General features: G+C 39.9%; 1 protein-coding gene across 1 annotated transcript; it reads right to left on the bottom strand.

Moving 5' to 3' along the window:
* Positions 1 to 302: 302 nt before the first annotated feature.
* LOC105917982 (zinc finger CCCH domain-containing protein 7B) lies at positions 303 to 19629 on the bottom strand. The gene is made up of 22 exons (XM_036148348.1): positions 19355 to 19629; positions 19129 to 19209; positions 18968 to 19004; positions 17009 to 17206; positions 14204 to 14362; positions 14020 to 14100; positions 12697 to 12754; positions 12425 to 12597; positions 11738 to 12272; positions 10015 to 10079; positions 9839 to 9935; positions 9588 to 9749; positions 8822 to 9036; positions 8632 to 8732; positions 8355 to 8536; positions 7388 to 7473; positions 6684 to 6829; positions 6436 to 6538; positions 2906 to 3014; positions 2590 to 2726; positions 2338 to 2507; positions 303 to 990 (listed from the first exon to the last, which is right to left on the bottom strand). The coding sequence occupies exons 2-22, from the start codon at positions 19185 to 19187 to the stop codon at positions 810 to 812; spliced, it is 3054 nt and encodes a 1017-aa protein (XP_036004241.1). The 5' UTR covers positions 19188 to 19209; positions 19355 to 19629; the 3' UTR covers positions 303 to 809.
* Between the last annotated feature and the right edge of the window lie 6265 nt (positions 19630 to 25894).

The raw sequence follows: 25894 nt of genomic DNA, 5'->3' as shown, positions 1-25894 counted from the left end.
CTCAGGGTTAAGGTTGGAGGGGGGGGGGGGGGGGAAATTTGTTTGGCAATGTACTCCCGCTTCAAATAATCTCAGGATATTCAGAAAAAAAAAATCCAGCTATTTCCCATAAAAGACAATTTCTGCAAAACTAAGACAAACACATAGAAGGGACACGGAAAAAACACCCCTCCCCCTATGAAGTTTAAAATAAGGAAACTCTGTGGCAACAGGTTTCCTTGACAATGAATAAACAAATATTGAGAATGAAATAAAAATGGCTCACTCTGTTTCATAACTCATTTCCATAACCACAAACTCAATCATTTCAAGTATTTTACTGAAGTTTTTAGCTTTCTAACATTCGGCTTGTCTTGATGAACTGTGAAATAAAAGCACCGACTGCTACTGAAAAAAGCTAAGTGAGGAGGAAGCACAGACAAAATAAAAACAACAAACATACCAAATTCAGCAAGCATGACTGAATATGAACCTTTTAAAAATAGTCTTGGACTATTACATTAGGGCAGCAATGCATTTCACAGTGGGGTCAATATTTATGCATTACATTCAAAAGGCCGTTTTTAATGAACAATGTGAACATTATACAAAGATGAGCAATAAATGTGGTTCTAGACACTTTGGCCATCTATGATAAATCTATGATAATGACTTATGTTTGGTAAGGCAAATACTTCTATGGATTCAATGGTATATTTGGCTATCTGGAAATCCTGATTACCGTTCGTTCCGTTTCAGTTTAACAAGGCATGAAACAATCAAACTGATCGTTGCCGGTTCCAAAACCGGGTGACAAAGTCCCATTATCCTCAGTTCTGAAGAAGAAAGTTGTACTTCCCAAAGTCGAGCTCGTCAGGCATTATGAGCATGTCTTCCCTGGCTTTGGCTAGCTTTTGTCGGAGAAAATCCCGTCTCTCGATCCACTCCTGCAGCTCCTCTGGACCATGAGCGTAGTCGCAGCTTACGCCATCTGGACAGCCAACGTCGATTCTGGAAATCACAAGCGTTACGCTCAGTTAGAACTCAGTTTTGATTACAACATTAAGGTTATAGCATATACTGCCAAATTTGAATAAATTAGCATACCATCAGAAAGTTAGTTCATTAAGGGTAATTTGAATGCATCCATCCATCCATCATCCACACCCACTTATTCTTGCAAGGGTGCTGATGTGTAATTCAAATATCATGTAGATATATTACACTTTTTGTGATATATTTCAAATGTTAATTTTTGTGAACTTGAGTGGCTTTCAAATAATGGAGATTCCAAACTTAGCTTTTCGGAAAATTAGAACCTAAGATGAGTAAAAATATGATTTTTAATACGCAACTGTTATGCTATGGCCTACACAGGCACGATGATTTGAAAATTGATTGTGAAACACAGCCCTTTCAAAGGTTTGGGGGAGAAAGCGTGGCTGTAGCTTAAAGGTAGAGTTGGTAATTTTTCTGGAAATGCAAGTAAGAACCGTCAGTCTCTTTTTAAATAACTGAGCATGTGCAAGACAATCTTACCTGCTCTTCCACTCCTAAGGAGGATCACGTGAAAAAAAAACTCCCAAATCCACTCTGGTCTTATTTCTTTCTACTGAGGCACCTCGTCTTGTTCCCAAACTTGTACGCAGATTGCTTCTTGCAACTCTTACCCATTTTCAAATTACAGTGTGAGCAGCAGAGCCACAATGAATGGCTAACACCTAAGCTAACCGCTAAGCTAACCAGATACATAAACACTAGAAGTGCACATGCGCAGCCAGCAAGCGGCGACTAGAAAGGAACGAGTACGCACACTGGCATTACGTGAGCGTGTCAGAATGATTGACATGTGGGACAACCAATAGATGAGATGATTCCCCCGGAACTTGAGGGACAGAGGGGGGGTGAGGGCAGGACGAGACATGGCATCTGATTGGTTCTTTCCATTCGGACCGAATGACAGGATTGGTCAGATTTTACAGGCCTGCGGTTCTCACAGAGATCTAATTTTTTAAATCTCCTTTTTCTGAATACATCATGTATTTACTACAGTCAGGATGGAAGGACCATTTCACCCACTATAACAACAAGTGTTTCTGAACAGGATTACCAACTATAGCTTTAACTCAGAGCTTCATGAGCCACCACACACACAAAGCCACGACATGGACAACTGTGGCGTTGCTGGTGTTACGCCTCTCTGGCCTAAACCCCACAAAGAATCTACCAGAAAAAAACCCTATCACTCTATATGTAATGATTCCATATTATTGTCATGAGTCACAGAAACAAACAGAGAAGAACAGTCCTTGATGTTGATCCAACAGAAAGCACACAGTAACCAGATCCAGAACTTACTTGGGGCAGATTTTAAAACGCCTTCCGGGGAAGCGATAGCTCCACGTCAGAGCCTCGTCTTCTCCCTCGCAGCTGAACACTCGGTCTTTGTGCTTCTCAGACGAAATGTGCTGCTGCCACTGCCGCTCACCGTTACTGTGTTTACCACACAGGCGACAGTGGAAGCCATTCTAAAATACAATCAGGAATCATGGTTAGAGCCTCCTTTTTGGTTTCAATCGCAGCAAATAAACAAACAGTCCATCAACCCACCAGTGGTTCAGCATAATCAGTTGGCATGGCGATACATTTCTCCTCAGGGTGAGGCTGACTAAACGTGGCTCCGTCTGTTTGGCGGTTTTGAGCGGCTAAAGCCAGCCACATGTCGTATACTTGCTGCATGTCCCACACTGCAAACACACACAATTATACCATAAATATGAGGAGTTTTAGCAAATCTGTTGAGTTGCAATGAAAAGTATTATTACTAAATAAAAAGCATCTAAATGTCAATCCACTTGACGATCTACTAACAACGGGCTGCATTTGCATGATTTTGCATTAGTGCAGAGAGATTTTAATCACTCACAGTCATTATTTTTCATGTACGTCCACATGTCCTTCTCCTCTTGGCTGTGAGCAAACGTGCAGTTTCCAGTGTAGTTGCATTTCCTCCTCTCCAGAATCTGTGCACACATCTGACAGAAGAAATGTTTGTGTTATTAAATGCAGAATTGTAAAAGTACTCACACCCTTTTGACTTTTCCACATTTTGTCCTGTCTCAACCACTAATTTCTTTCTCCTTTAGTAGTCTTTTATAGACCGGCACAAAATAATGTATAATCATGAAGAGAAAGAAATATTATACATGGACTTTAAATTTTTTTTATTATCATTTTTCTTAAACTGCATTTTTGGCAAACGAGATAATAAAAAAAAAACAGGTCTCTTGTGAAAAGAGAAGGAAAAAATAAATAAAACAAGGAACAGAAAAGAAAAATTTTAGATTGCCATGTGTCTCGAGTTTGATTATAGATTGTCAGTTCAGTATTCCTTTGCCTCTTGTTGGGGAATAGATAATCCACTTCTCCCAATTTTCTGACACTGCTCTTCTTGAATCCTTAACTTATGAGTCAGCTGTTCCATCAAGTATATTTTGTTCACAAATTTTATCCAGTCGACTGTGTTGGTGAGTCCGACTTATTCCATTTTCTCGTGATTGCTTTTTTACTAGCTGACAATTTTTTTTCAGTAAACATTTGTCTTCTTTTAGCACAATTCCTTCTTTCGTGTAACCAAAATCCAGTAGCACACACAACCTGGATATATCATTGCCCAGAATTCTGACAATAGCAAAGTGAAACTTTCTAATATTGGGGCAAAGCCAAAAAACATGAGAATGGTCAACATCTGAAGCTCTACATTTTCTCCAACATGTCTGTGATACAGATGAGCATTTACTGCTAATCTTGGGAGTGACAAAGAATCTAATTAAATTCTTCCAGCGGTATAATCTCTATACACAAGAGAAAATGGTAACCAGTCATCATCAGCTTCCTCTCCCATTTCAATTTCACATATGAGATTGTAATCCCTCTTCTCTCCAGTAGGTGGCAGTAGACACTGCTCTATATTTATTTCAATTGTAGATTCATTCCATTTCCATCCAAATTTACATTGTGTTTAATTTCCTTATCAAAAAATCCCTTAACTGCAAATATCTAATTATGTAAATTGTATTTTTGTATAATCCCCTGAAAACTCATAAAATTACAATTCTTTAGTAATGCACATACTGTAGTTATTCCATTTGGAATCCATTGTTTAAACCTCTGATCAAGAGAGTTAGGAATAAAACTCCCAACATATGCAATCCATCGAAGCAGTTGGAGTTCTTTTTAAAGTTTATATTTTTGCACCACATTAAACCACAATTTTAACCTAAATTGAGCGACAGTGTCTACCTGCTCCATTATACTCATTGTTTCTTCTCTATCTGCAATTAAACTTTGATTTCTCTTCCTTGTATAAATTTCTCAATGTTTTTCCATTTTGCTATGTAATCTTTGTCGCACCAGCAAAGCACGGGCCTAATTTGTGCTGCATGGAAGTATTCTTTAAGGTTTGGCAAAGCCATGCCTTCTTTATCTTTACCAATCTGTAATTTTCAAATCTGATTCTTGCTCTACAGCCACTCCATATAAACCTTGAGAAGATTTTATTCCATATTCTGAACTGTTTTTCTGGTATCCGGATGGGTAGGGACAGGAATACATAAAGGAGGCGAGGTAGAATACTCATGTTTAGGTCGACATCAAGGTTTATTAAAACCCCACAAATATTTTTATTTTGAATATGATCTATAATGTATAGGGTTCTCCTTATATTATCATGGATCTGACACCCCTTTATAAAGCTTGTCTGACCTTCATTTATAATGTAACTGATAATGAGTTCATATCTTTTGGATTGAAGTATATAATTTTTAATTTACATTAAGTAGTGATATGGGTTGGTAATCTGATCAAGTTTCACTATTAGATTTCTTAGGAGTCACAGTTATAGCTCTTTCCATGATGGAGGAATTATCCTGTTCAAGTGTGTAATTAAATGACAATTCAACTAGTGGTATGAGTTGTTCTTTAAAATGTTTTGTACCATTCACATGGCAGGCCATCACTTACGGGGGATTTGTTTGCTTTAAGTTTATTCATTGCTTCCTCTATTTCTGCTTTGGTAATGGGTGAGCTTAAAAGATCATTCTGAATTTTCCCGATTGCCGGTAAGTCTAAATCCTTTAGAAAATCTTCTCCTTGGTCTAAGTTGGCAGAAGGGGGCTGGCAATATAAATCTCTGTAGTGGTTCATAAACTTGGTTTCTATCTCTCTTGGATCGTACATTCAACGTTTTTTTGTTTTAGAAATAAAATTCTGAAAAGTGTGGAGTGCCTGTGTATTAATCAATGAAGCAGCCAAAAGGCCTAACTCTAGAGGAGCTGCCAAGATTGCCAGCTCAGGTTGGAAACCCTCTTTGAGCTCACTTAAGGTTTTCTTTTTTTTAAAAAAAAAACATTTCATATCATATAAAATACATTGAGGTTTGTGGTTGTTAAATGACAAAATGTAGAAAAAGTCAAGGGGTATGAGTATTTTTGTAAGAGGGCAGATCACAGCTTGATTAACGACAGTAACAGGACAGAAGCTGACAACTACTTTCCATGTCATTAAAAACGTCATCTCTGTACCTGGAATGATGCAACACTGCAAGAATACATTGACATCAAGTAAAACTATTTCGGTGCCTTATTTGTAGCAAACTGCTGCTTCAACTTAAAAGCATCCCAAATACTGATGGGAATTTTTTTTCTTTATCTTATTTAAGCATACTTTTCAGCTTATGAAATCAAATTAGAGGAACAAATATTTCCAAGGAACCACTAATTAATCAGGTTTTATTAGGGGACCTTAGGTTAACAAAAAAAAAGTTTAAAATAAGTATCGGTATTGTTTTTTGTGTGCATATAACAAACATGTGCATATAGGACCTAAATGAGTCTTGCAAACAGACAATGACTCTAATCATCAGGGGAAAAGGGGAAATGCTCAGTCCTGAACTGTGTTCCAGGCTTCCAGCAGTGTTGCCACATCTGCTTATTATAAACAACTTTGGGCTTGTTCATTTATTACACCGTTTGCAAGGTACAGGTAATAGAGCTGGTTGCTTGTTTCTCTCACAAGAACTGGCAACACTGGCTTCCAAACTATATAAACACTGTTTTTTTCTAAAATGCAGCTGCCTGGGCACAGAGGGATAGAATATTTTTCTCATAAGCTTCCACTGCCGTGTAAAATTTAAAGTTTAAAAGTAATTTATCCAGAACTAAAGCAGCTAACCCCTCAAAGATGCTGTATGCGCACATTTGTCAGTGTGCGCATGCAGCATCTTTTGTCTAAAGACTTGTAACAACTGTTGGTTAGCGACAAGCGTTGGGTTCCTCAGGTTTCCTTATTTAACATTGGCTTAACAATACTGAAGATAATTATTTTGTTTACGAAATATGAGTTTGTGAAGCTAACATTTTGGTTAGATGTGTCCACCACCCGGATTAGCACACTTACATCATATTGCAGAGGGATCCTGGTTTGTGGCAGTGGTCGAACTTGAACCCATTTACTCCGCTCTGAAGACCTAACCAGCAGCAGTCGTCTGTCTTTGGTCCACCTGGAAATGAAAAGCAAAAACACAGAAACACTGGATGAAAACAAGACACAGGACTAAACAAATCGACTACTAAACTCTTTACATAGAAACACACAAAAATGTAAGGGTGATTTTGCTAGTGAGAATATTATTATATTATACTCACGGGTGTCTGGCTTTAGCTGTACAGTATTTGAGGGCTTTGTCCGGTTCACTGATCAGGCCGTCCCGCCAGCACTGCGCGCATGCAAACTTCATCTTCATGTTAAGGCTTGTTCCTTTAAATTTGCTTCCACCTCCACCAGAAGACAGCTGGAAACAGGAAAATTAATAAAAGGAATGATGTAACTTTCCACAATAGTCATGAGGTCGGGCAACTAGGCTTAATGACCTACTAGCAACTAGAATGTACTCAGACTGGATGGTATGTCATCGAACAGCCCGTCTATGCTCAAAATCCCTACAATAGGGCTGAACTTAAAAAAAATTGCATTGAAGAAAGGGCCACAATTCCTCCTGCACAATGTAAAAGACTCTTTTCCAATTATTACCAAAGCTTGATGGCAGTTGTTGCTTTCATTGGTTAATAGACAGTTAACAGATTTAGAGGATGATTACTTTTCCAAAAAGAGCAAGACTAGTTTGGACAACTTTGTTTATCTTAAAAGAAAAAACATTTTCAATACTGCCTTTTGTTTTTACTCCGGTAAGGCTGTGTGACATATATTTGATGATATGAAAGATTTCAGCGCGATTAAAAAAAGAAAACAAGTAAAAGCTGAAGAAATTTGTAAAGTGTGAATACATTTTCTACCAACAAAATAAACAGTCTAAATAGAAAGCACTGTCAATGCAGCACTTATTGCTTACCCTCTTTTCTTTCTCCTTTCTGAAGTTTTGCTCCTGCTTGTCATAATATCTCATTGACACTTTCACAATCTCATCCTGACTGATACCTGTAAAATAAGACACATTTAAAATAAAACTAAACAATGGTATTGTCAGTATTTTGCCAATAAATATTTACCAGCTAGCGATCACCAATATATGATGCTTTCAGAAAAAAAAATAAACTACTACATTTATCAACTCCCGAGAAGAACAATGTTTTGAAGCAAAACAGCCAGACATTACTTTAAAAAATGTATTTCTTGTGTTTTCAAAATTACCATAAAGACTATTTTCAGGCATAGATGGATTGAATAAGTTGAAAGGAAACATGCAGCAAAAAGGCATAGACTGTAACCCGAGCTCACTTTGTATTAGAACACAACGCTAAAATTAAAATTGGACTTTTCTGAGAACAAAGCAATAAATAACATAGAACATTTCTATATTGAGCCACTTTGGCATCATGACGTCATTAAAAGGGCTTGTTGTACGTGTATAGATGACACTTTTGATTTCATAATTTCATTTCAATTCACATTGAATTATATTAAAAAAAGAAAAAGCACAGTAAAATAAAAGTAGCCCTTTTAGGCCCAGTTTATACAGTTCATCTGGGGGAAAAAAGTTGATATTGGGGTGAGTTACACTTTAAAATCATTCTGCATGACTTTCTCTTTATGGACATTTCTGGATTGTTTTAATGCGTTGTGGGAAAAATGACATCTAGTGTCAGGATGCTGTTCCTACACAGTTAAAAAATAAAAAAAATAATCAACATTCGCTACGGGATTCACAGTTTCAGCTACTTATACACTGTAAAAGGAAATATGCCTCTACTTTATGACATTATATGCCTTTTTTGGCTCGTGGGCCGGATAAATTGCCTTGATGGGCCGGATGCGGCCCGCGGGCCTTGAGTTTGACACGTGACGTAAAAGGACTGCACCTGTATCGCGCTGAACCCTCCAGGTATTTAGCTCTATGACAGAGTGGGCAAACACACAGTCTTCCTCCCACGGGCAGCTGTATCGGATGACTTGTCGGCACAAACCCAACTTGCACATGACGCTGAGAGGACGCACTTTGCTGTAGTTAATGTTGTGGGTCCTCACCACAAAGGCCAAGCACCTGACGGGACGAGAGGGGAGAAGTTACAGGTCATGTAACCCTGAAACGAGACACGTTTTGGGGGTTTTGGGACTGGTCCAGACCCACAGACTCACTTATTAGCATCAAAGTTGTGACAACCCTCCAAGTTGGAGCAGACGGCTTGATTAGCACATGAGCGCTTGCTGATGATTCTAGGTTTACCCTCATAGCACTCCTACAGAGAAAAACATTTAAAACAAAATTTAACCCCACATAATACAACCAATATCTTTGGTTTTAAAGGATATAACAGCGAGCGCTAACCTGACAGAGGAAGATGAACATGCCCTTGTACTCCTGCAGAAGACCAATGATGCTGTTCACAGGGTCCAGTTTCACAGAAGGCGCTCCAAACAGGGCGTTCCTGTCCAGCCTCCCCTTCTTTTCCTCCGTCCAAACGTCGATCTCCAGCTGGTTGTAAGCAAATGTGCATTTTTCTCCATACTTGCACACACCCAGAGACCCAGACTTCATCAGCTCTGGATACAAGAAAACACAAACGCTCACACACCAACCTGTTACAGATCACTTGACGGCTCAGTTTCAGCGCCATGACTACGCTTTTGGCCTTTTAAACACTTCTTCTGTTTTTTTGGGAAATTTTTATGATAATAAAATGTTTCAGATCAAAAAAAACTAAATATCAAACAAAGAAAACTCAATCAAATACAGAAAAGCAGTGTTCAGGTCATGATTTTATCTTAAAAGAAAATAAAAGCTATCCATACCAAGCAAAAATGTAATCACCCCCTTCTTAAATCATTAAGTGACTTATTAAACATTTTTTACTTTATTTTTACAAACCACATTCAGGCCTGAGTCCTGCCAGACCGTTAGGATCAAGAAAGCCCTTAAATGCAACCTGTCTGCATTAATGAGGTAGCCTCAAAGATCTCAAAACAAACATCAGGCTGTTGGGAAAATCTTCTTTGAACTAATGAGACAACAGTGGAACTTCCTGGAAGGCGCGTGTCCCGTTATAAATGATGTAAAACAGCATATCAGACCATACATGTTGATGTTCTCCTACCTCTACAAAGAATAAACGGTCCAGAGAACGACATCCAGGTAGGAAGCGGTCTCACTCTCGTCCACTCTGAAGGAGAGCCAGCCTTCCGTCTACATAACAAAATGTTTTTCCTACAGCTGTGGACGAGGTCTGGCTTGTGAACAAAGCTGTACACACTTGGACCTAGGAATTAGGATGTTAAAAAAAAAAGACCTGTCAACATTAATCAGCATAAACGTGTAAAAAGATGATTTGTAAAACCACCAACAGACCTCCACGAGGAAAACAGAGGGAGCAAGCCTGCAGGAACTCATGGGTGGATGACAGGGGGTTAGAGACAGCTGTAGTGCCACCATGGCTGTCCTTCACCTTCATGTGAAAATGATTCACATCAACATCAACATGAAAATAAAAAAGCAGCCAGACAGGTCATGGAAATCACTCTTACTTTGCAGGGTGTTTTTGAAGGCGATCTCGTTACAGAACCTGGAGCACTGTCAGACTCTGAGAAACCTGAGGAGTAATATAAATATAAAATATCAATAGTGTTACTTTAAACATCCAGTTTTCCTTTCTAGCAAACAAACGCAGGTCAGTTTCAGGGAATTTTCTCTGAAGGATTAGAAAAACGTTGCAAAAGGCAGTTTGTCTCAGTTTGGATAAAAGGTAAAAAAAAAAAAAAAAAAAAAAACAGAAACGACACCACGGAGTCTAGAGGTTAACCTGTAAGCAGATCCGAGAAAACCTAGCATCCACCAAACAGCAACCCTGTGTTCTGTGTACAGCACTCACATAATCACCGCACATCAACTTGCGTTAATGGTCCGATACGCAAGAAATAACCTAAAGATGAAGACCACAGTCCTCTCCCAGAATAAAAAATGTCCCCACCAGAGCCAGAGTTCATCTCTCTGGCATTCTAGTAGCAACATGGCTCCACAGGCAAGACCCTTGTTTCTGTTTTCTATATGCTAACTGCAAAAATGGAATAAAAATAAGTAAAATGTTCATAAAATGAGTGTATTTGTCCTTGATTTGAGCTGTTAAATAAGATGATTTGCCAATGGAATAAGATTTTTGCACTTAAAATAGGAACAATTTATCTCCATCTTATTTCAAGTGCAGGATGTCTAATTATCTTATTTTAGGGGTCAAAATACTCATTCCATTGGCAGATAATCTTATTTACCTGCTCAAATCAAGGACAAATACACTAACTAAGAACATTTTACCTACTTTTAGATCAGTTTTTGCAGTGCTGGGAACCTTTTTAAATAATGGATATTCAACCCTTTTTCAGTTCTAAAAAGGTAGATATATTCAGATGTAGCTTCACACTTCTTTAATGGCCATATCACTCCTTTGACCTAAACCTGTGGGCTGAGCCGACCAGAACAGGGGACCCAGGACTCTGGCTGATGTAAATATGAAACACTTCTCTGCCTGTGTGCTCCTACCTTGTGAAAATGTCTAGGCTAAGAGTAAGGACTGTCCCATTGGTTAAAAGAAAAGGGGGGTGGGGTTTGTACAAAGCATCAACAGCAGTGGTACCGACAATCAGGTCATCTGCGATCCTGTTTAAATTATTTCTTATCATAGGTTTTTTTTTCCCCCCACTAAATTATTTTACTCATATTTAAAGGTTGGATTTTTCAGAGAGATATTCTTCAGATTTAGATGGTAATACAATAAATCCATCTGTTATTGCAGTAAGGATTTTTAATGCATCTGTGCAGACAAATGCGGCCCACCTTTTATATCAACTTTTTCAATTTTGTTAATTTTCCCCTTAGGTCAGGGAACCTCTAAGATGCTTTCTCACGCTCTAAACACAATCTTAAAACCTGCACGAGTGCCTCAAACTTTCTGCCACTGTATAAAATAAATATTTCTACTTTATGTCTCCCTTTTGTGTTTTGTTTTCACATTTTGTCCATCCTTACGTATATTTCTCCCACTTGACCTTCAATAACGCAACAATGAAATCTTTTTTTTTTATCTGCTCTTTAGCTCACAAGATAAAAAAAAACAGAACAACCACCACCATGATCCAGGGGAAACGAAAATAACACTCCTGTCAATCAAAGCCAGCAAGCAACTTTTTACCAACCGTGACGTGTCAATAAAGATCATTCTGGTTGACCAATAAGACACAGATCAATTTTAATCACCGTTTGAGCTGAAATCAGAGAGTGAATCGAGGCTTTTCCCTCCAACTGAAACTCCTGGGAAAGCCGCCGCCACATCTTCCACGCTGGGGAAGGAGTCCAAGGCATCCAGAGAGTCCAGCTGCTTCACGGCGTCACCGTTCTGAGTGTTTATGTGGGAGAGGGTGTCCACTTCATTCAGCACTTTAGCTACAGTCTTTCCGCCCTCCTTCAGCTCAACTTTAGGCTCCTTAGCAGCATCAACATTCGGTGTCGAGTCCAGTATGTCATCAAGGACGTCAAGAGAATCGAGAGCATCCAGGTTTTCCAGTGTTGTGGTGGGCTGCAAAACGTTTGAGGCGTCTGCGCCGCCCTCGTTTCCAGGGGAGTGGAGGTCATCGAGGATATCCAGAGCTGCAGCAGCTGAGCCGTGGTCGCCGTTCGTAAAGGAGTCCAAGCAGTTGAGCTGGCTGACGGAAGAGCTGAAAAAGGCCGGCGGTAGCTGGGGTGTTGGGGCGGGAAGGACGGGAGGGGGAGGGGGGTCTGAGAACACCAGAACCTGGGCAGGATTTGGAGAAACAAGAGTCACAATGTCTAAAAAAATATGTATTTATATCAAATCACTTACGTTAAAATATCAGCATTTACAATTTCTACATAAACTCTAGCTTTCTCGTCTTCAAAGCAAAAAAAAAAAACAGCTCCTTATACCTCAGATGGCACTTGCCCAGTAGGAAAGCTGTCAAGCAGACTGTCCAGGTCATCTCCCATCACCTCTGAGTCCTCCACCGCTCCCACCCGGCGAGGGACCGCAGACGCCGCGGGGCAACTGGAGCCGGGAGGCGTGGAGGGGATGGAGGATTTAGAAACGCTGTGGAAGTCACCTGCGGCGAAGCAAAAGAACATTTATCTTATTAGGATATCAAACTTTTAGCTGGTACTGTATTAACTATAGAGCCGACATGTAAGACAGGAAGCCTGACCTGCTCCATCGACACTCGGAGGATTCACACCATTTTGAACGACATTATTATGAATGGCCTGGAAGAAAGGGGAGGTGTAAAATAACATCAGGATGACTCTGAATTTGAGAAAATAGTGATACAATTATTTATGCTGTAATGCCGCACAAAAACCTTTTTTATTTTTTATTTTTTAGTTTTTTGGTCAATTTAAAAAAATATTAGGGGGAAATGATTTCTTAATATACTGTAATGATAAATGCCCATAAATATAATACGAGCACATTTCCATAAAAAACGGCCGTAGGCTGTATTTGAAGAAAAGCACAAAGAACCGCTGAGGACAAATCTGCAGGATTCTTCATCTTATTTTACTCGTTTTGTTCCAGTTCACTAAAAAGAGGAGCCTCTGGAACGCACACAGGTTCAGTTCGGCCCAAATCCAATTCAGGCCATCAGTTTCATCTAATATAATCATACAGGCAGAATGCTATTCCAAACAACACATTAATACCAAGTGATAAAATGCTTTTCATCCAAAAGAAGCCCAGCTGGTTATATCTAGTTGTTCACTCTGCAGCAATCCTTGATCCGGAGAAAGCATCTGGCGACAGTGGAAGGGAACCACGGATTTTTAACAGAAACAAATCCCTCCTAAAACTCTGCGTTAGTGGTAATCTGCAACTATAATTTTTATGGGAAAAAGTAAAATTGACTATTAGCAACAACGGCTTCTTTTAATAACTCTGACCAGACCCAAAACCTCATGGCTAATCACAGAAACACTGGGGTAGCCAGGGGTACCTTCTATAAGGAGAAAAATAAGGGGAGTATGCAGAGAAGGTAGTAGTGATTATTCCGAAGAATAATTGTGTAACATTAAAACTAGAAAGACATCCCAGCATGACCAAAACCACTATAACTAAAAACTGTAAAAAATTAACATTTGAACTGTAGTCTTAAGTGTAGCCAGGAGGTCTATTCTACCCCACAGCACAGTAAAAAAAGGAACTCTAGTAAAGAACCAGAAATGTATAATAGATGAAGCATAAAAGTGCTTTTATCAATATTTTCCATTCCTCGTACAGTCTGAGGATTCATGCCACTCTAATATCAAATTATAACGCTTCGGCAAGAAAACTGATTCATCTTTCCTGATTACCCAAATTCACTAGAAATACACTTGACAGGATTTCAACTAACAACCCAAGTTCAGTTGTAGTCTAGTTTCACTGCCTTTTTTATTTGAAGCCCAACTATAACTCAACCATGAGGCTAAGACAATATTCAGTTTTAGTATGTTTCACAAAGTAAAATTGAATAAAAAATGACTGTTTGGCTCACCTTGGAGCTCACGTAGGGTTTCCGGACTTTCATCCCCAACTGGATGGCCAGCGCCTGCGCCAGCTCATTCACCTGTTTATCCTGTTGAGTTAAGAGAGTGGCTCTTCATATATTTTTGCTTTTTTCCAGCTTTTCTGACACGGCTTGGCACAAATCCCCCCCCCCTACACCATGTCCCACGTACCTGAGGATTACTGAGCAAGCAGACGGTGGTGCAGTCGTACGCCTCCTTGTATTTGCCGAGCTCCTTCAGGCACAGAGCCTTCCTGTACAGAGCCCTGCGGCTGCCCTCACACGCATCCAGAGCGCTGTTGGAGTCCTCGACCCCTTCTTTATACTTTCCCTTGTTAAAGCAAAGCGAAGGGGAAGAGACATTTTTCAGTAAAGCACAAAAAAAAAAAACATTCCACTTCTATTTTGTAAAACAAAAATAATAATTTGCAAGGGGGAGCTGTTGAGCAGTGTGCTTTTTTCTTTTCTTTTGTAAACAGGTTGAGGGTCAATGACCTTGTAATGCTAATCAAACACATCCAAATCGTGTAGGGATCATCTGGCTGGTGCTGTTTTAAGCAGGAGGGAGGGGGAGAACATCCTAGACTAAACACAGCAGGAATAAGTGTGGACTGCCAAGTTTGCTCTAGTATCTAGTATGGAATGTAGCTTCTAAATCTGTAACACAGCTGAGTCAGATTCATTTTCTATTTATTTATTCCCAAATAAGAAAAGTGACCAACTTTCAACGTTTCATGTTTTTAATACTCCACCGTGAAACAATAAAAGTCTGTGTTCGCTTTAAGTCAACACTGGGCTCAGCTGGGTGATGAAAGGTGGGCAGTGCAGGGCTATAACCTTTGGACTTCTACTATAACCCTGGACCAGACTGGACAGTCTGGAACTGATCACATATGGATCTTATCACATTTATCGATTATTTCTTTTTAAAACCAATCAGAGCACCGTTGTCCAACTCTCTGGTGCCTAAAAACATGTATATCAAAGGATTACAGTATGTCCAAAAACATTTATTTGCAATTGTGTCTGGGTCTGTAGCTCAAGGCGGATAAATTAATTTCAATGTCTGCAACCAAGAATTGAGTAAAAAAATATAGAGAAAAATCTAAATAAAGCTAAAAGTCGCTGAAGATGAATGGTTTTACCAAACCAATCCCGAACTTTGCCACCGTGGTTAACAAATTGGTTATCAAAGACAGAAGTAGGGGCAGTAGAAACTCCAACTGAAAAGTGACAATTTATCTGGTGATTTATCCCGGAGGAAATGACTTGTCTGATAAAACTACCAACGGCTAAAGTCCAGCGGCCTGCTCCGTCTCAGTGCCTCTGACGTGCATTAAAGAAGCCAACTAACAAGCATCTATCGATGTGCAACACTCCTCTTTAGTTTTCTATGAACAACATGTTGTTTTCCCCTAAAAAGTTTCAAGGCACAAATCAGGGGAAGGCTCCAGAAAGATTTTTGCTGCTTTGAGTCCCCATGAGCTCAGAGGCCTCCATCATTCGTGGAGAAGAATGGAAGACGTTTAGGACCACCAGGCGCTAGTTGGCCGCCTAAAACTGAGCGATGGGGGGTGGGGGCGGTGGGGGGTGAATAACCCCACTCCCAGAGCTCTAGCGCTGCTCCCTGACGACAGAACTTTCCACAACAACTTCTGTGGAAATCCACCAATCTGGCCCTTATTGTCTATGTTTATTGTCCTTAGTACAAGCCTTGTGGCAACCAGCCTCAAATGTCCCAAAAGACACCTGAAAGACTCTCCGACTAGGAGAAACAAAATTCTTTAATCTGATGAAACACGTGCTGAACTCTCTGTCATGAATACCAGACATCATATTTGCAGGAAACCAGCCACTGCCCAATATGTGTCCAAAAACATCGCTATAAAGTAGAATGGTGCCAAATGTGCATCAACAAGTAATGAGTAAAGGCTGTGATTACCTATACACTGACAAATGGTAAACGGACAGCGCTGTACACTAGAGCCACATTCACCCAATCGCACTCACATCCATACACCGATACGCACCCAGGGGCACATCAACATGTGACAAGCGGAAGAATCAAACCCACAACCTTCTGATTGCAAGACGACTACCCAACCCATCAAGCCACAGTCATCCATGATGTAATGTCTTAGTTTTTCCTTTTTTTTTGCCTAATAGCAAAATCTCAACTTTTTTTTTTTCACATTTTCATTATCAGGTGTTGTGTGTAGTGATGAGAGAACTATTAACTCGATCAATGTTGGAATAAAGCAGCTGGCGGGGTTAGAGGTGGTATGAATACCTCCCAGGTGAACTGTATATTAGCTTTATTGTTTTAAATATAGAAAACAATCTGTTTCCTGCTTACAGTTGTCGTGCTCCCTCTGTGGGCACGCCATCATGCATCCGTAGAAGTGCATGTCTGTTTTACAGGTTGAGGCACAGATGTCTATTTTTAGGTCAGAAAAATAGCACCGTAAGATTACTAATCTAAGTGAGAGACTGATTTATTTATGATACGTATTCTAAAAATCGTCTGGCTCCTAAACATGAACGTATTTGCTCTTTAGCGCATCGTTAGGAACCTTCCTCTGGAAGCCACAGATGTTTGCAGCGTTTTACAGCAAACCCTCCAGCAGTTGAGACATTACTGATTTTCCAAAAGTAAAGAAACAACCAACTCTATTAGCAATCCCATGAATAACGGCAGGGTCTAATTTTACAAACTTGTATTCAGATACCGTTTTTGAATACCATCTCTGTTATATTTTGTTTTGACATTTTAAAACTGTAATTGAGCCCACTGGCTTGTTCAGACAGGTTGGAAGTTTTCTCAACCCACAGTGACTGCACACCCACCCCCTTTTATTTTCCTCCAACTTTAATGCATCTCCAACGTTGGGACGTAAGGGTACCACTGGCCCGAGCTCTGTTCACAAAAATAAAAAAGCCTTTCTTCAAGCATCATGTGTGAAGCGAAGACCCTCACCATGCTGTGGTAGGCAGCGGCTCGGTTGACGTACAGGCTCTCCAGCAGCGCCTGAGGGATCTGGATCTCCTCCGTTTCTGCGTAGTGCGAGACGTTCAGGGCCTCGCTGAACTGCCCGACAGCCTCCTGCCACTGCTGGTCTCGAAAGAAGGCATTGCCCTCTTCGAGCAGGTTGCACACCAAGCGGGTCAAAAAGTCCTGAGGGAGAGGAAACGTCAGACAGGGTCAACATGCACACAAGACCCTTTTCATTACTGACAAAGTGCTGGATAATATTTCTCGTTCACTTATTTATTAAGCCAAATTTTATATTTTACAGAACAACAATGGGGACTGGAAATGTCCAAATCCACATTTCTTTTGTACCTGCTGCTTTATAAAAGCTGTAATGACAAAGGAGTTGGGAAGAAGGTTTATTTGCAGCTGTTTTGCATCATCGCTTTAACAACAGTCAGCGTTTGGGAACTGAGGAAGCCGCGCAAAGGTTCGGAGCTTCCTTTATTGCATTTCTGCTTCTGTAATGAAGACGATGTTTGAAAAATCTGGATCTGCAGGCAGGCCCATTCGACACGCAAATGATTTCAATCCCAGACGTTGGTGTAGCAGCCCAGATTACAGACTGGCAACACATTGCTGGAATAAGTCGGACCTTTGGACTGCTGCGTATTCGCAGACCTTCCATCGAAACGGGCCGTGCAGGGAGCCTGGTGCCGTTACGCTTAATTGGCCTCCACTGCCATCACTGGAGTGGCTAACCGTGCTTCTTTGTGTGGCAACCCAAAATGAGGAGGAAAGTGAGACTGTAAAGTGTAAAGTTTAGCGGAGGGATGATTCTGGAGTGGGGTTCTCTTTTCTGGGGTCACTCTTGGCCCCCATTAGTTCCAGTGAAAATAAATCTATAGGCCGCCGCCTATACATTCTGAACAATTTCACACAAAGGTTCAAGTGTGAATACCTTGCAAAGGAACGTCTTTTTTTAATTTACATTTTGACATATTACAATCAAATGCTTCCCATTTATATGCTGGGCTTTATAGTATAGACGAGGGATGTGTAGCCTGTGCCTCTTAATGGGCATTCACAGTGACTCTTTATAAAGCTGATATAAAGTTCAGTATAGTATAATTTCAATATTTCTTCACCTCAAAGCATTCTAAACAATTTTGTGATAAAAGTTTTTTATTTTACCCTACGACTAGAAATGAAATTCTTCTTTGGTTTCGGCAGAAATATTTCACCGCTTTCAAAAGTTGACGAAGCTACCGTGTGTTTGTTCAACGGGTCATCGCAGCTTTCGTGGCTCTTGACAGATTTTGCTTGGTAAGCAGGAGCGGCAAAATGGCTCTCTGGGTCGTAAACGTTGCTGACCCCGGGTACAGAGCCACACAAAGCGCAGCACGGCTGTGGTAACTGCACGGTTTCAAAACGATTTTACTAATGAAAATTGGGAGAATGTGGCATGTGCTGCTCTGTCTTTAGCTGCATCCATATTCCCACAGACAGCGACCAGTTTCCCAGTCCCTGCTGAGCAACAGCATCCCCACAGCATGATGCTGCCACCGCCATGATTCACCTTGGGAATGGGTTTATTCAGGATAAGAAGACACGATAGTTCAGTTTTGGTCTCATCTGACTCGGCCACCTTCTCCCACACGTTTGCTGACATTCACCGTTCACTAAAACTCTCTTAAGGTCTTTGCAGAGCAACTGTATTGATAACAGCCATTAAGCGACACATACTTTGCATTTCCTCCCACTTCATAAAACAGGCGCTACTCTGTGCTGGTCTATCCCCATAAAAACGTGATCAACCTCTACTGGTTTTCAACACTTTGGTAAAACACGGTGAAGAAATTCAAACTGTTCCTCTTCCACACAGACAGCGGTGAAAAGGAAACAGCGAGGCTGCAGGTAAACTAACACATGGCAGACTGAACAAAGCCCGATCGCAGCCTGTACCTGGTATCCTGCAGGATCTGGATAGGCGAAGGGAGACCTAAAAACACAAGACAACAACTTAATCAGACGCGCTGGCACGTCCTACCTGCAGGATATCAGCCAAGGCCAGTTTCCTTTTCTGCCAGAGCGACCTCGGATTGATATAACAACAATGCACTCACTGTATAAAAGCCAGAGCCTTGCTTATCTCTTCCTTTCGTTTCTCTCGGGCTGACTCCATGGTTGCTTGCTGCAGAACAGACCTGCACAGACACAAAAGGGTCAGCTAACCGGGTGGGAGGTGGGGAGGGGGGGCACATGCGTGTTTATGTGCTGTTATTTTAGCCACCAAAATGAAAGCGCAAACGTTATGGAGGAGTGGGGGCAACTTTGGCAAGACACACCTACCTGGTGAAGTTCGCTGAACCAAAGCAAAGTTTAAAGGCCGGCCATGGCTCGTGGATTAAAGCAGGAAGAGACGCGCGGCAGCGGTGAAGTTGGGCTAATGCTAATGCGCTACGGCAGGGATACCGAGGCGTCTTCGTGTCTCAGTCACTCCGGTCTCTCCGATAAGTTTCGATTCCCAGCAGCACCGCCGCGACCAGCTGCGAAACCTCCCTCGCTGTACGCGCTTGAGATTTGTCACGTGACCGGCCGCGGCGCGCCGCCTATCGGCGTCCGCGTGGCCCTTTCCCTCGCCTGCCATGGTGTGTCACGTGATAACAGCGCTTGGTGTGGAGCTACGATTTGCGGTTCACGCTTTCTGGTAGAATCTGGGGTTTTTCTGAAAGCGTCAATGAAAAAAAAAAATAATGAAAAAAATTCCAGGATTTTGAATAATGATTTTAAATGTCGTGGTCGCAACAGCTGAGAAGAAATCTGTGTTGTTTCTCTTTTTATATTTAAATCAACAGAAAAAAAAGTCACCTGCTAATATGTTGAAAAATAGATATCAAATATATATCAAAGCTACTCTGTGAAGAGTTAGTATAGTAAAGACAAAAAAAAGTTGCTCAAAACAGCTTTGAAAGACCGAAACAGCACTACGTACATTTAATAAATAAATAATAAGTCCAGTGATGAACTCTGTGCAGATAAATTGCATTAGTACACGTGTGTTGTGTTTGTTTGAAGTCTTGAGCTTGTCCAAAATGCTATAGTAAGAGTTCTGATGAGAGTCATAAACTATCCTTCATAATTCCCACTATCAGAGAGCTGAAGCCCTGTTATGTTCCTAACAGGGCCCATTTACACTCAGACCGCAGGTTTATTGGTGGTTCCTGGAGTTTCTAAAACTAGAATGGGAGACAGATTCAGTTCAAGTAAGCTCCCATCCCATGGAACCAACTCCCAATTTTTGTCCATTAGGAAGACGCCCTGCCTACTTTTACAAGTTGGCATAAAACCTTCCTTCTTGCTAAGGTTTATAGAGTGGCTTGAGTTAGCCTGAGCTGTACCTGTGCTGTTGGCTCAGGCTGTTGACATACTGCCCACTTTTATCGGCTGAGCCACTGCAGCAACAACTGCTCTCTCTATAGATCAAGCCTTTCTCTTAAAAAGCTTTTTTTTTTTCCTTTACACAATCACATCATGCTAATTCTGGAGCAACTCAATGCAATCAGTGGGATTTCCTTAGATAAATAACTTTTTACCAGTTGATGTAATAAACTGAACTTGACTGCTTCGTTTTATAACTAGGGTTGAATTGGAATGTACTTTGTTAACTTAAATAAATTAACAATACATTTCTATATATGAACTGATCTGTTTGTATTGTACAGGGCCTTAATATGACATCTCTTTTTTGAATTGGTGCTGTATAAGTAAACTGAACAGAACTGAACCAAATTTTATTAAATTTACCGAGGGTTAAAGAGAGATGTGTACAGTTTGATAGCCACAGTCAGTAAGGCTGTCCTGTGTCATTCTGTAGCACAATGTGATGGAATAGCTGTTCACATAACAAGCTCCTGTGCTATCACATACAGAGAAGAATGTACAACATTGCCCTTGGACAGCATGTGACTAGCCTAAATATTGCCATTTCTCAGCTCTCGCTTTCTTCCTCAGTAAGCCTTTTGTGGTCCAAATGCTAAATGCCCTAAAGGTTTTGAGCTGGAAAATTTAATTTGCTAGTCATTTAGTCAAAAACAGTAACATAGAGGAGGAGGTGAAGGGGCTATATATATATATATATATATATATATATATATATATATATATATATATATATATATGTATATATATATATATATATATATATACCCCAAGGCTCCCTAATGTCAGAAACTCTAATTTTAACTAATATATATGGACCCAATGTGGATGACAGTAATTTTTACAATGATTTATTCCTCACCCTTTCAACGCTTAAAGGATCACACATAATGGGGGGGGGGGGGGGGGGGGGATTTAATTGTGCATTAAATCCAAACATGGACAGGTCATCCGGACTAGATCAGTCGTATAACAACTGTAGAGCTGCAATTCATAGGATGATGAAGGAGCTGAAGTTGCTGGATGTTTGGAGAGAGAAAACCCAGCTAATAAAACATACTCCTGTTACTCAAGTACTTTCAAAACCCACTCCAGAATAGACTACTTTTTAATTTCTACAGAGGTACAGTTTAGAATTCAAGATTGCTCTTATGACAATATTGTAATTTAAGAGCACGCACCGTGTTGTTTAATTTACAAAGATGATAAATTAAAGAGAGACATGCCGAGATGGCAATTCCAACATAAATGGTTACAAGGCAAAAAGTTTGTGAAATATTTGGGAAAACCAATTGATGAATTCTTCCTAACCAATACTACAGAAACAACAGCAAGTATAAAATGGGAAGCATTTAAGGCCTTCCTTATTATTAGTTATACAGGGTCTAAATCAAAACAAACTGAAAAAACTAGAATTCAATTGGAAGATAAAATAAAAGTAATTCAAGCTAAAGTACATAAGGAATTATTGATCTTGAGAGCAGAATATGATAAATATTCAGCTTCAAGAGCAACATCAAGTCTGTTGCGACTCAGGCAAACATTCTATGAACAAGGCAACAAAGCAGGCAAGTTACCGGCATGGAAAATAAAACAGTTAGAAACTGAACAACCAATCACATCTACTATATCAAATGAACTAATCTTGCAAGACCCCCAAGAAGTTAATAGCTTTTAAGAACTACTATGAAGAATTGTATGAAGCACAAATAAACATAAAATTAGAAAACATAAATCAATTTTAAAAAAATTCAAATATACCTAAATTTTCAGAGGAAGACAAGGACAACTTGAATGTAGGAATTACAATAGAAGAGATAGGGCAAGCCATTGACAATATGAAATCAGGGAAAAGAGCAGGCCCAGACGGCCTTCTGATAGATTTATATAACACCTTTAAAGACAAGCTTTTAACCCCATTATTAGACATGTTTAAAGAAATTTTCCATTCAAATGACCCCCCCCCCACCACCACCACCCCTCAATAAATGCTGCCATGATTATCCTTTTGCCAAAGCCAGGCAGAGCTCCAAATAAATGTGAGAACTTTAGGCCGATTAGTTTATTCAATTCTGATCTGAAAATAATCTCCAAGCTGCTAGCACGACATTTACAAAAGGTTTTACCAAATACAATTGACTGATCAAAACGGGTTTATTTTGGAGAGGCAAGGCTTTCATAACACGAGGCGAGTAATAAACATAATTCATTATAATAATGGTACCTCAGACTCAGCTCTTTTATCATTAGATGCAGAGAAGGCGTTCGATAGAGTTCACTGGGAATATCCTTTTCAAGTTATGGAAAAATTCAATTGTGGAAACAATTTTGTAAAATGGGTCACAATATTATACAATAATCCCTCATTTGAAATAATAAACATATCTAAGCCAATAAAGATCAACAGAGGCTGTAGAGAGGCCTGTCCATTGTCGCCTTTACTATTCACTCTGGCAATAGAGCCTTTTGCTATTGCGATTCGCTCACACCCCCATCTCTCTGGAATCACTGTTAGACCTACAAAACACAGGATTTCCTTGTTCGCAGATGATGTGATCTTGTTCATATCAAAATTAAATCGATCAATACAAATTATTATGGAAATAATTAAATTATTTAGTGAGATATCTGGATACAAAATAAACAAAAACAAGTCATATTCTATTAATGAATGCAAATGAAAGAATTAGCCCATCTTCAGATGTATTACAGTTTAAAATAGTTAATGAATTTAAATATTTAGGGGTAGACATCTCTTCAGATCTTGAACAGGTTGCTGCGACCAACTAGAAACTCATATTGAATGAAGTAGATAATTCATTTGAAAGATGGATGCCATTACCAATATCTATGATTGACAGAATAAATATAATAAAAATTAACATATTTCCAAAGTTACTCTATATATTTCAGAATGTTGCTCTTCCACCTCCTGAATTCTTTTCACAAATAAAGAAGAAGATGTTACGTTTCTTACGGAACAATAGGAAGCCCAGACTCCGTTTGTCTTTATTGTACCTCCCTTATGACCGTGGAGGCTTGAAGTGTCCAAATTTTACTTGTATTACTATGCTGTGCAGTTGAGGTCTATGATGTTTTATTACAGTAATCACTCTCCACATTGGACTGACATGGAGACTCAGGATTTAAAATTGACTCTCCCTTCATATTTATATTCAAATTCAATATTAAAGCTTTTGAAATACACTAAAAATCCATTTCATAAAAATATGATAAGAGTATGAAAATATAATTTGTTTTTTAAATGAACCAGATTGTTTGTCTCTGTTCAGTTCAGTGTGGGATAACCAGTATTTTGTACCTGGAAAAGCTCATTCAATATTTAAAATATAGAAAGACAAAGGACTCCAAATGAATCAGAATCTTTATGTACCAGACTCAGACATACAAATGAGCTTTCAGGTTCTGCAACATAAATTTCCCCTAGATAGGAAACATTTCTTTAAATATCTCCAACTCAGAAATTTATGAATGAATCAAAAATAATGAGTTGACTAAGCCTGCCAAGTCAACTTTAGAAAAAATGTTAACAAAGGACAGTTTGAAGAAAGGTATCATAACAGAGTTTTATCACTCAATGATGTTACATATATCAGAAAGATCTCACGATAAATGAACAGGCGCTACTCTGTGCTGGTCTATCCCCATAAAAACGTGATCAACCTCTACTGGTTTTCAACGCTTTAGTAAAACACGGTGAAGCACAGCATGTAAATTGTCCCACACCAGCTCTATCAACACAGCTATTAAAATTATTCAATTCAAATGGTTAATGCGGGTTTATATAACACCAGTGGACCTTAATAGGTATAACAGGAAGATACCCGATGTATGTCCAAAATGTACAGAGGACAGAGGAACTCTGGTTCACTATATGTGAAAAAACATATAGGTATACCTGCTGTCACTTTTTAATTGACGGGTGATTAATGACCCTAATCATTTCCGGTCTCCTTTGATTTCCGGTCTCCCCTTTGATTTCCGGTCCCCCCTCCCTATTTCCGGCCTCCCTCGATTTCCGGCCTCCCTCGATTTCTGGCCCCTCTTGATATCCGGCCTCCCTTTGATTTCCTGCCTTACCCATATTATATTATTGTCATTAATACGATATTATTATTAATATAGTTATTAACTTTATTATCGTGAATATTTAAGTATGTCTAATGATTCCTTTAATACACATCCAGCTACTTAATTCAGTTTATCCACATCCAGTTATTTAATTTATCTTATACACATCCAATGATTTAATTTTATCCACATTCAGTTATTTAATTTTTATACACGCTCAATCTGATGCTTAGCAGCAGCATACCACCCATATTAAAAGGTGATATTAATTATAATACAATTCACTTTACTATCGTGATTATTTAATTATATCTATTTATTTCGGTTGTACACACGCAATTAATGTATCTTATACGCACTCAATCTAACGCTCAGCAGCAGACCAGCCACACTCTACGTGGAAAAAACCTCCGTCCCGCACCGTTGTGATTGCGTTGAAATAGAGAATCCTTAATCTTTAATCCTGATATAAAGCTCAAGTCAGTCCTCCCTCCAAACTAAAGGTTTGGAGCGTCCTCATACTACGGTGGACAGTGTCTACTGACCACAGGTTTTTGGGTCACGACCTAAATTTCACGAGTTCTGTTGAGGAGGGGAGGAGTTGTCTCAAACACATGTGCTGCGTTTGCATGCAGCAGGAAGGGGAGACAATATCGATCCGGCATTTGCAGTCAGCAAATTCGTGCAGGGCGTTATCTTATCATTTTCACACAACAGCAAAACCTTCCTTTCAACGAGCATGACATCCTTTCATTGTTAGTTAATAAACAAAAACACCGAGCCTCTCTGTTATCTTCATCAACAGAGTTTCTGCTCAGCGCAGATCAGTGGATGGACACTACACTTCCTGGTCAGCTAGGGAGCCGAACAGGAAACCTCCCTGTTATCTCAATAAACCAGTGACCATCGCCGCTCAGTGCGCCACACACCAGGCCATTGTTAGTTAGCAGAACAGGAAAGCGTTTCAACTTATCTGAATAAGACACTGCTCCGCGCAGGTCGAGGTATCCGGGGCCTCGGTAAAACTTAGTATACCGCTGGAAGTCACGACTCTCTCGGTAAACGCATCCTCTCAGTACCAGAAATGTATAAAGATGCTCATTCGGTGCAAGGTAGTCATCACTCGAGATCATGCAAGAAACCTCTTCAGCTTCGCTCCTCACTAACGCTCTGATCCACCCCGAGGGTCAGAACGCAAGCTCCAACCCACAACATGGCATACGCTTCTTTGGTAAGTTCTAATGAATATATTCTAACGATGTTTTAAGTTATACGTTGAATATACGGGGGGGAATCCCCCCCTATGACGCCACTGATCATGTGATACCGTAGTAATGTCACTTGGGGAATCCCCCTTAC

Source organism: Fundulus heteroclitus, chromosome 16 (genome assembly GCF_011125445.2).
Source record: "Fundulus heteroclitus isolate FHET01 chromosome 16, MU-UCD_Fhet_4.1, whole genome shotgun sequence".
Taxonomy (NCBI): Eukaryota; Metazoa; Chordata; class Actinopteri; order Cyprinodontiformes; family Fundulidae; genus Fundulus; species Fundulus heteroclitus.
This window is presented reverse-complemented; position numbering and strand designations above follow the sequence as displayed.

Coding starts and splice junctions, on each gene's coding strand:
- LOC105917982 (XM_036148348.1), bottom strand. CDS start 19,187: ATGGAGTCAGCCCGAGAGAAACGAAAGGAAGAGATAAGCAAGGCTCTG. Junction 2,727..2,905: donor GTACATGAAAAATAATGACT/GTGAGTGATTAA, acceptor GTGTGTTTGCAG/TGTGGGACATGCAGCAAGTA. Junction 2,508..2,589: donor CTGATTATGCTGAACCACTG/GTGGGTTGATGG, acceptor ATTGTATTTTAG/AATGGCTTCCACTGTCGCCT.